The sequence below is a fragment of the Salvelinus namaycush genome, chromosome 30, assembly GCF_016432855.1.
Source record: "Salvelinus namaycush isolate Seneca chromosome 30, SaNama_1.0, whole genome shotgun sequence".
Lineage (NCBI taxonomy): Eukaryota > Metazoa > Chordata > Actinopteri > Salmoniformes > Salmonidae > Salvelinus > Salvelinus namaycush.
The window spans coordinates 14,115,688-14,126,995 of NC_052336.1; the positions used below are offsets into that span (position 1 = coordinate 14,115,688).

At 43.3% G+C, this 11,308-nt stretch overlaps 1 protein-coding gene across 3 annotated transcripts in view; it reads left to right on the forward strand.

Annotated features, from left to right (window-relative positions):
- Nucleotides 1-11,078, forward strand: part of LOC120025015 (unconventional myosin-Ie-like) — a 56,801-nt gene extending 45,723 nt beyond the window's left edge. The window contains exons 19-29 of one of the 3 annotated variants that reach the window (XM_038969443.1): nucleotides 1,695-1,839; nucleotides 4,131-4,245; nucleotides 4,422-4,591; nucleotides 4,688-4,833; nucleotides 6,342-6,488; nucleotides 6,714-6,871; nucleotides 6,973-7,074; nucleotides 7,181-7,394; nucleotides 7,611-7,646; nucleotides 8,997-9,166; nucleotides 9,331-11,078. In XM_038969443.1, the coding sequence (XP_038825371.1) occupies nucleotides 1,695-1,839; nucleotides 4,131-4,245; nucleotides 4,422-4,591; nucleotides 4,688-4,833; nucleotides 6,342-6,488; nucleotides 6,714-6,871; nucleotides 6,973-7,074; nucleotides 7,181-7,394; nucleotides 7,611-7,646; nucleotides 8,997-9,166; nucleotides 9,331-9,407 (1,480 nt within the window). In that variant the 3' untranslated portion in view covers nucleotides 9,408-11,078. The remainder of the gene's footprint in view (nucleotides 1-1,694; nucleotides 1,840-4,130; nucleotides 4,246-4,421; nucleotides 4,592-4,687; nucleotides 4,834-6,341; nucleotides 6,489-6,713; nucleotides 6,872-6,972; nucleotides 7,075-7,180; nucleotides 7,395-7,610; nucleotides 7,647-8,996; nucleotides 9,167-9,330) is intronic. The other 2 variants (XM_038969444.1, XM_038969445.1) reach the window with 2 other exon arrangements.
- Nucleotides 11,079-11,308: the final 230 nt, after the last annotated feature.

The window sequence follows — 11,308 nt, forward strand, 5'->3', positions numbered from 1 at the left end:
CAGCCAAAACCTCAGAAAAAAAATTGGAGCCCTCCACAAGTCTGGTTCATCCTTGGGAGAAATTTCCAAACGCCTGAAGGTACCACGTTCATCTGTACAAACAATAGTACGCAAATATAAACACCATGGGACCACGCAGCCGTCATACCGCTCAGGAAGAAGACGCGTTCTGTCTCCTAGAGATGAACGTACTTTGGTGCGAAAAGTGCAAATCAATCCCAGAACAACAGCAAAGGACCTTGTGAAGATGCTGGAGGAAACAGGTACAAAAGTATCTATATCCACAGTAAAACGATTCCTATATCAACATAACCTGAAAGGCCGCTCGGCAAGGAAGAAACCACTGCTCCAAACCCGCCATAAAAAAGCCAGACTACGGTTTGCAACTGCACATGGGGACAAAGATCGTACTTTTTGGAGAATCTCCTCTGGTCTGATGAAACAAAAATAGAACTGTTTGGCCATAATAACCATCGTTATGTTTGGATGAAAAATGGAGAGGCTTGCAAGCCGAAGAACACCATCCCAACCGTGAAGCACGGGGGTGGCAGCACCATGTTGTGGGGGTGCTTTGCTGCAGGAGGGACTGGTGCACTTCACAAAATAGATGGCCTCATGAGGAAGGAAAATTATGTGAATATATTGAAGCAACATCTCAAGACATCAGTCAGGAAGTTAAAGCTTGGTCGCAAATGGGTCTTCCAAATGGACAATGACCCCAAGCATACTTTGTGGCAAAATGGCTTAAGGACAACAAAGTCAAGGTATTGGAGTGGCCATCACAAAGCCTTGACCTCAAACCTATAGAAAATGTGTGGGCAGAACTGAAAAAGCGTGTGTGAGCAAGGAGGCCTACAAACCTGATTCAGTTACACCAGCTCTGTCAGGAGGAATCGTCTGATCCACTGGGAATGTGATGAAAGAAATAAAAGCTGAAATAAATCATTCTCTCTACTATTATTCTGACATTTCACATTCTTAAAATAAAGTGGTGATCCTAACTGACCTATGACAGGGACTTTTTACTAGGATTAAATGTCAGGGAGTGTGAAAAACTGAGTTTAAATGTATTTGGCTAAGGTGTATGTAAACTTCTGACTTCAACTGTATGAGTCTCTTTCGTGTGACACTATCTGCCCTGCCCTGCCCTGCCCTCCCAGAATAAGAATAGCGGTTGGTTTTGTATGCCCCTATCCCAGTCAGCAGCATAGGGTAGGGCGGTCTCTCTCTCATCTCTCTCAGGAAAAGGACACAGGGTCGGCATTTGCAGGCAGTCGGGAAGTGCTCACTTTGCTAATGTTAGTGTTGGCAGGCTCGAAGGAACAGGCTGTGGGGTGTGCTGAGCCTGCTGATGAGAACCACTGCTATAGAACACAGGGAGAAGTCAGGGCTTCTGTTGTTGGATTTATACACATACTGTATAAGAGTCATCGTGAAAAATCACTGCTGAGTTTAGAGTTTGGTTACTGTATTGTTAGACTTGTGGTGTGGTGAATGTATTTTCTTAATGCGCCCCAGGCCTCTTTCTTCTCCCTTGCATCATATAGGACAAGGATAGCAATAGTATATGCTTAATCTCTCGCAAATGCTGCAACAACATGTCCAAATGTTCAAAATGAGTGTTTAGTTGTGGATTTTTCTCTCAATTTTTCTCTTCATCTAATTATCTCTCTCTCCCTCATTATGTTCCTCAGGTATGCCATCCTGACTAAGGAGTCGTGGCCTACATGGCGTGGAGATGAGAAGCAGGGTGTTCTTCATCTCCTACGTGCAGTCAACATGGACCAGGACCAGTTCCAGCTTGGATGCACAAAGGTCTTCATCAAAGCACCTGAGTCGGTAAGACTCACCCCTCTCTGACCTGCCTACATATAGTTAGACCATTCTTCTCTCTGACCTGCCTACATATACAGTTAGACCGCTGCTCTCTGACCTGCCTACATATAGTTAGACCATTCCCCTCTCTGACCTGCCTACATACAGTTAGACCGCGCCTCTCTGACCTGCCTACATATAGTTAGACCATTCCTCTCTCTGATCTGCCTATATACAGTTAGACCGCCCCTCTCTGACCTGCCTATATACAGTTAGACCGCCCCTCTCTGACCTGCCTACATAGTTAGACCGCCCCTCTCTGACCTGCCTATATACAGTTAGACTACTCCTCTCTCTGACCTGCCTACATACAGTTAAACCACTCCTCTCTGACCTGCCAACATACAGGGAATATGTACAGTGAATATGTACTGTAAACTGGCCTCTTCCAGTAAGTATACCCATTCAAGTAACCCATTCCATGAAACTGTACCACCAACCTGCCTTCGTCCAATGAAAATACCACCTACCTAACTTTCTTCTAATAGGTTAGAACAGGCGTAGAATTAGACCTCTCATAGGCTGCAGGCTGCCATGGTGTTGTTGGCATGTGCGTTGGTATGCAATAATTCTGTTGTCAGGGAGAGAACTCAAGAGTTTTTAGATTGAACACCATAAAAGGTAGTAAAGTAGTATGCAGGAACATGTCAGTATATCTGTGATTGGGGAGCAGGAAGGAGGGGGTTAGACACAGCTCTGGTGCCCACGTCAGAGCTGTTGAGTCAACACTACACTGGAACTCCTACACAAGTGCGAGTCTGTGGTCAAGGAGGTGGTGGGACATTGGAGGGTGTTTTTTCCACCGTAACTGCACTTTTTCCCACTGCTCCAATGAAAGCTGTGCTTGTGGCTAGCCCGTGAGATCACTTATTGACATCTGTACACACATGCGTGAAGATACATTACATAGTCCTGAATCAGGCCTTGTGTGATTTCAGCAGCAGACTGCCAAGTTCCCTATCCCCCCTCCCCCCTCATTGCCCTCCTTAGCCGATGTGACTGAGGTGTGCTTATGAAACACAAATATCACACAGGGGCGGACCCTGCGATTACCCAGCTGCCAGGCTTCTCAAAACAAACCTCCCTCTGATAAGACGCTGACACAAAGTCATTAGTTCATGGCTAAATAATTATTTTTTCTCTTCATACAATTAGATGACATAGTTTGAGTCCAGGCCAAGAGTAGAATCACTCTCTCTTCAGAGTAGACTGTCTCATAAGGTGCTAATGGATAACCCTGTGAGACACTGTCAGAGGTTTCACAATGTCAGGTGCTGCTCAGAGTTAAAGGTCTGGATGGCTTAAGTACACTCCCAGCCCAGGTTAAACACTGGCTCCACAGTCTCTTTAACAGTCATCTCCTTCCTTTCATAGTAATTTTTATCCTCACTATTGTTTTTTCCCATTTTATTTTAACATGTATAAAGCAGTCTTCATTTTTATAAATCAATCATACTTTATATTCTATTATGAACATACTACTCATACTTGTTTTTATTACTCTTTTTTTTATACCATTTTTAAATTTGTGATTGTTATTGTTATTTTACTGCATTGTTGAGGAGCGTTAACAAGCAGGCATTTCACTGTACCGTGTGCATGTGACCAATAAACTTTGATTTGATTTGACATTCGGATCTAGTTTGAATGTGTTTAGTAACTAAAGGGTAATTTGATGTAAAGTGATAGGACAAGACTGAGCCTGTGTGACCTGTACCAGGGGTGTGGCAGTGCCAGGGCTGCATTGGGCATGTGTGAGTGGGCATGATGTTTAGTCTGGGACAGGGCAGGGGGAGATTTGATGCTGGGTGTCTGGGGAGCCATCAGGAAATGAGAGGGAGGGAGCAGAGCCAGGGTGGGCTTAGGACTTGATAGCACACCCACCCATAGCACTGTTACTACTGTATATGGGTCTGGACATTGGAGAAAATAGTGTATTAGGCAAGGCTCCTTTCACTGGATGGCTTATCTATCCATAACCCATTTAGTCAAAGTGTTATCAAAACAGTTCACTTTTTGCTTTGGAGAGAACATTATAGTGTTATGCTATTATATACTCATAGGAATTTGAAAAAACCTGACAACTTGCAATTGTGTTTGTCTATTCAGATTTCTACAAGCATTAACAGTATGTCTGTTCAGTCATCCCTGTCATTGTATTTGGGTGGGTCTGTACACTGAGGTATGCACAGTATGTTTTGCTGTTACAGGTTGTTCAGGTATAAATGTTTTCATATCTGTGCCTCTTTCTACAGCTCTTCCTGTTGGAGGAGACGAGGGAACGTAAGTTTGACAGCCACGCCAGGGCCATCCAGAAAGCCTGGCGCAAGTATGTGGCCCGCAAGAAATACGTTCAGATGAGGGAGGAAGGTGAGTGACAATCATGTTTTGAAAAAAACGAAATAGTCTAATCATCATGATTAATATTCAAACTTAGATGTCAAACAGTGTCAAGGTTCTGGTCTAATGCTTCTAAAAATGAACTGAATTGAGACTGTATGTATGCATTCTTGTCTGACTGCCTGTCCCTGTGTGTCCATTCCCAGCCTCTGACCTGCTGGTGAACAGGAAGGAGAGGAGGAGACACAGCCTCAATAGGAACTTTGTGGGGGACTACCTCGGTATGGACGACAGGCCTGAGCTACGACAGTTCCTGGCCAAGAGGGAAAAGATTGACTTCGCTGACAAAGTCACAAAATACGACCGTCGCTTCAAAGTAGGTGTCTTGAACAGCAGAATTCTCTGTTTGTTTGTTTCTGATATTGTTAGTCCAATGACAATTTGTCTCCTCTCTGTCCATATGTGTTTCCAGGGCATTAAGAGAGACTTGATCCTGACCCCGAAGTGTATGTACCTGATTGGGAGAGAAAAGGTGAAGCAGGGCCCTGAGAAAGGTCAGGTGAACGAGGTGCTGAAGAGGCGGATTGATGTGGAGAAGATCCTGGCTGTGTCTCTCAGGTAAGCCCCAGATATTATGACCCAGGTTCTAGGCGCCAGGAGAGGCTGGCAGAGTCTGCCTAGTCCCATACTGACTGTTTAGTGTTTATTCCCCTTAGGCAGTAAGAACACACAGGACCAGCAGACTCAAGGCCTCGCAAAGTCAGCTAGTTAAAGTGTAACGCTTTTCACCAGCAGTCACAAACAGATAGTTGCACAATGTACTGTACATAAAGACTATTGGTCTTGTCAGTGATGTCATCCAAACGGTTGTACATTCATGGTATCTGGGTTTCGGTATGTTCAAGTACAAAAGATACTACTCACTGGGTCTCAATAGGGAAGTTGATAAACAGCTCAGGAATCAGCCCCCCAGTACACATGAGATTGTTCTGTCAGCTCACAGAAACCCACCATGTTAAGCTACAGCTATCTGCAGAAGCTACAAAGTCTGGATGTACGATCACTCAAGTCTTCATGTTCCTTTAAATGTCACACATGGGGTATTACAAACATGGAAAAGATTCAAACCTCTTCTTTTATATATCTGCTCTTGTGGGTGTGTAAAGGCTATATGAATATGAACACAACTACAAAGTACGCTTCAGAGTAATTATTTTATTCTGCCTTTATTTTACCAGGCAGGTCAATTAAGAACTTATTTACAATGACGGCCATTTGTTTTGTTGAAGTCACCAGTAAAGACAAATAATACTGACAGCATCAGCCCAGAGGTCAGGTCAATTATTACGACCCACATTACTCTGTGACCCACTAAGCTTGACATTTGCATATAACCAGCGAGAAAAAAAGAAAGAAAAAAAACTTGACTGGTCAAAGCCGTGTTTAACACTCAACTAGATTATGAGTGTAACTTTGGAACTTGTATGATCATTTAGCTTGTTGAATGTTGCACATGATTTGCATGGGGCTTTGTTTTTGGTGGGGACATTATAGAAGACTTTGTAGAGGCTTTTGAGTCTGTGTGAGTGATTGGGGGGTTGTGGGTAATATGAACCAGGTGGTGCTGGGAGGGAAAGCAGGCATTGTAAAAAGCTCATTGGAGAAGACTTTAGTTCATTGGGGGGAAACAGTGCATCGCTGTGTGAGTTGCAGGAACAGGTTTCCCTCTCTCCTTAGTTACCTGCTGCTTTGTCTCTCGCTGGTTATATGCAAATGTCAAGCTTAGTGGGTCATGACGTAATGTGGGTCGTAATAATTTAGCTATGCTGACCTCTGGGCTGATGCTGTCAGTATTATTTGTCTTTACCGGTGACTTCAACAAAACAAATGGCCGTCATTTTAAATAAAAATGTGTTCTTAATTGACCTGCCTGGTAAAATAAAATAATTCATCTGGGCCGTTTACATGCAAATGTACTATATTTACCTGACGATAGAATCGAATGTCGAATTCACAATCACTCTCTATCAGTTCAAATCAAACTTTATTAATATCTGTCACATTACAGTGCATGTCACAAAGTTGCTCCCCCAGTCCCAAATGATTGGTCTGTCCCTGTCCCTCAGCACGATGCAGGACGACCTGCTGATCCTGCATGAGCAGGAGTATGACAGCCTGCTGGAGTGCACCTTTAAGACCGAGTTCATCAGCCTGCTGGCCCGCAGGTTCGAGGAGAGGACCCAGAGGAAGCTGCCGCTCAAGTTTGGCACCACGTACGTGCTGAAAACACAAACATGCATTTAAACAGACAGTGTTATATATCGGTGGAGCGGATGTAGACAAAGCTTTGGTCAACATTATTTACAATACTCTGGGGTAGTTCTGGAAATACTGCTTTTGATTTGGTACTGAGATAACGGATGACATTTCTCTGGCAGTTTCCAGTGGATGGTTTGAGTCAGTGGTTGTAAGGGAGATCTCTCTGCTCTGTCTCTCAGACTGGAGCTGAAGCTGAAGAAGGAGAACTGGGGTTTCCTGAGTGGAGGCGGCTCCAGACAGGTGATGTTTGTCCAGGGCCAGGGGGACGTGGCTGTCACAAAGCCCTCCAGTAAGACGCTGCAGGTCAGCATTGGAGCCGGGCTGCCCAAGAACACACGTGAGTATTACAGGAGTAGGGTGTACCATCCCTCCACATCAGGATTCAATCGACATGGTGTTTTCTTAGTGTTGTCTGAAACATGCTGTTTACTGACTTAGTCCCCTTTGTAGGTCCCACCAAGAAAAGCTTCACTCAGAGTCGCTCCAACGTGTCCAGAACCCATCAGAACACTCCCACACGGGCTGCCCCTGGGCCTCCAGGTAGAATAATCATTAGCTGATGTAGGCCCTCACCCCTGAACATAATAAAGCAGTTAGCAACAGTTAGCTGTTTCCACTTGATGACAACCATCTTCCTCTGTCACAGTTGCCTATCAGAATGGTGGTCCGAAAAACACCAACCACATAGCCAATCAGAGGAACACCTCACAGCATTCCAATCAGAGGCCTCCGTCAACAGGCAATGGGTCCCGCCCCTTTCTATCCAACAACGTCATTCTGAAGGAGAGAGGCAGCAGCCATCCTAAGCCCAACCAGCCAAACCTGGACTGTCTGAAGGTCCCTGACCAGGGGGCGGCAGGGTGAGTACTGGTAGCAATAGCCCTGATTACCTCCCAATACAGAGCCCTAAGAACTGATAACTATAATAACTTAATATACAGATACGTTTGCTCTTACATAAACATGTAAATACTGAGGATGAGTATGGTGCAGTGCTGTTTCAGTGTGTGAGCGCACACGCACACACACACACACACAGTGTCCTGCTGTAACTTGGATGATGTATTCCTTTATAGTAACGGAGGCGCCCGGACAGCTTCGAATGGAGGAATGTGAGTCTGAGTGTTTGCGGTGTGTTGGATGATGGTTCAGGCCTTAGCCAAGCCAGGCGCAGCTCACTGGCATGATGTGTATCTCTCCCTGGCTCTCCTGTAGCTAGATGCTCTCCTTCTTGCTTGTAGACATCTCTCTAACAGCTGATGTTGAATCAGAAGAAGGCAAAACCTATCATCTGATTGGACGAAACTACAGAAAAAAGTCTGAGCCCAGTAACATGCTATCAATCATTCTGTTGTTGAAGAGTCATTTTGCTCCAGAATTATACCTTCAAAGGCATGATATGGATTCCTGATATGGAATCTATTCTCATATAATATCGCTAGATCCCACTGCTTGAAAATTACTGGGCTTACTTTTTTCTCCCAAAATTGGGTCTGGTGTCAGCTAACATGGAAAACCTTTATTGGGTACGTCTCAATGGTTTTGAGATATCCTGGATACAAATCTTGGGGAAGCAAGATATAACTTTTTATTGGTGATTAATTTGGTGTGATAGTTTGCTTATTGGTTGACTTCGTGAAGGGGTTGTGTGTGTGTGTATTTTTCATCTCTAGCCTTCTCAAGTGAATTCACTGTATTTACAAACTACTTTCCAGTATTTTACACCCCATAATACCATGTGGTGATTTCCAATGAGACTTAGCCCCACACCATGGAGTTACCAGTGTGTTATGCTAATGTGAGCTCTGTTATTGTGTTTCCACAATAACTAGTCTTTAGTATGACACTAAAGACTTGTGGTGTGCATAATCAACCACCTCTGCATCTTTCAAAACTATTGCTTTGTGAGAAGGTGTTAAAGTTCACTGTTAGCCATTGTTATGTACTGTAAGTACCAGCTGAAAAGTACCCAGGGCCTTGCCTTAGCTCCAATGCAGAGCAGGTCCGCCGGAGCCATGGCCCAGTGAGACATGGGTGCCAGCCCGCGTAGATGGAAACAAAAAAGTCTGAGCCTTCTGGGTAAAACACTGGGGTAAATCCTAATTGGAAAGGCACCAATAGTGTTGGTACTGAGACAAATCTATGGGATGGCTCGCCATCTTGTGGTAGAGCTGTGCATATCAACTTCTATTTAGTTATGTGTCTTTGAAAGAAACAATGGAGTAAGCACATACCAATCCAATAATAACTAACACACAAACTCACATGGTATGTTCTTTCATCCCAATATCGATAACTTCACATCCTTTGCTAAAGCCACACAATAACCAGAAGCTTTCCTAATGACTGACTGTAGTGTTCTAGTCAGCCAGTAGAATAGTGTCACACTAATGAAGGATAGGAGACTTTCTTTTCTTTGATAACTAAGGCTCGCTCGTGTTGTCTTTATCTTTATTCCTCAGTGTCCAAAGACAGTCGGTCAGTAGACCACCCCCAGGTGGGGGGCGACCCAAACCTGCCCCCAAACCCAAGCCCCAGGTGCCCCAGTGCAAAGCCCTTTATGCCTATGATGCTCAGGACACAGATGAGCTCAGCTTCAATGCAGACGACGTCATCGACATCATCAAGGAAGGTAATATACAGGAGGCAGAAATCATACCGTCATCGCACAAAGGGAAAATTATTGGATTTTGTTTGGTGCGGGGTGCACAAAACATTTGCAATTTAACGCTTTCACATTTTTTTTAAATGTAACACTTTAGTCCCACTGTAAACTAAGTCTTCTTTCTTGATCAGATGCTTCTGGCTGGTGGACGGGGAGGCTACGGGCAAAGCAAGGCCTGTTCCCCAACAACTATGTCAGCAAGATCTAGGAGCTGCATGAAGAACAGCTGACTGTCAATCACCAGGAGAGAAGTACAGACCGGAGATAGAGCTACCAAACAAAACAGAGATTTTGTGAGACCGAGAAGAGAGAAACTGACATTTTCTCCACTCCTGCATTGTAGCCTTCTTCTGGATGTAACTTCCTGTTATTCTGGACAGACAAGAGGAGCGTCAGGCTTGCAATGAAGTTCTATTTTTATGGGGATCTGAGGACAATACTTTTTTGTCCAGGGGCAAATTGCTACTCAATCCCTGTGAGCACTGAACAAAACTATTTATTGTATTTATATAGCTTTCTACATTCTCCCTTCCCTTTTTCACTTCGCTATGGTTTCATGGTGATATTTTGGATGCATGATATGTGGAACCAGGTTGTAATTACATTTCTCATTTTGGAAATGAAAGGGTTTTAACATGAATTCGGGGTTGTTTCCAAGAAGCCACTGTCTGTTTTAGTTCAATATAGTTTTCAATGGGGATTTGTGCTGCTAAGATGAATTTACAGATGGTATTGGCTATAGAAATCTGTTGACAAATTTCTGCATAAAATGGACATTAATAGTTCATTGCACTGTGATTTTATAAACTTCGGCAATGCATTTCCCTAGAAAAACAATGATCGAATGTGTTTGTTAACCAATTCTTATTAGTCAACTAAACGGATGCAATCACTTTCGGGAAAAGGAAATGCAGTGTGACAAAGGTAAATGTCTTCAGGAATCTCCCCGCTCTTATTTCCAGAACTGTAGGGCCACACTGTATATTGTCTGGTTTATAAGCACTTTATCAGTAGCTACAGGTACTAACTTGGACAGACTTAACTCCTGCCACAGCTAGTAATCCTTGGATGTTTTGAAAGATTGCCAAACTAGCGATGGGCCTAGTTACTGGAGGATAATTTGTTTACAGATCTAAAATGCCTGTATGTGCATCTTTTGACATTTAGGAATTAAGTCAATACTTTGTTACAATTTAAATTAAGTGTTTCACTGCAGGATTTAATTTTTATTCAAAGTTCTCTGCTTTTGATATTTTCATTTCCATGTAGATTTAAGTGCACAGTATGGGTCATTAGACGGTGAATGGCGTTTCTTTCAGGTGAAAGTAAAAATTCCACTGACTTCACACGCTTATGGCACTGAACGATCTTTTCTTTCTGGTTTCCACAGCTTTTATGCATCATCAAATAATTTAGGTCTGGATTCAATCCATAAAAGCATCTTGGACGCTCTGTTGAAATAAAGGTAAATCCCGATTGAGCCGACATGACGCATTTTCCATTCACATCTTCAGCATTATGGATTGAAGAGAGCCCTAAAACAGCTTTTTCAGGCTTGAGTTGTGCAATATCAAGAGTCAAGCATGTACTAAATCTGCATTATAAAGTAGATGTTAGTGTTTTTTGCATAAATGCTTTAACTAGCCTCTTTATCCTGTTCTGCCCTAGCTGGTTAGGAAACTCCTTTCCCTAGTAATTATCGTGTCGACAAAACTGTACATGCAAACAGATCTGGGACTATGCAACATCCTGGTGTAGCTGTGTGTTCAGGAACACTGGGCTATAAATCCTGCAGTAGGAACAAGCTGTTCAGACTAATGAACTTCATGATTATGCTGATGTAAAGTTAAATGTCTTATGAATAAAAATGGCAGGCCCATATGGTTATTGGAACAAGTTATTGTACTTTGACTACAGGTGGCGTTTACCCGTCGATACTCCGTAAGAATAAAATTGAAACCACCAGGCTGCGTGGCTTTTAATGACATTTTCAACAGCAACTAAAACTGAATTGCTACACAGCCATGTTTAAAAGCATAACAACCAAAACACCTAGATTATATTTAAAAGGGTTCAAAACAAGGTTTATTTGTACAAAGTTAAATGTAC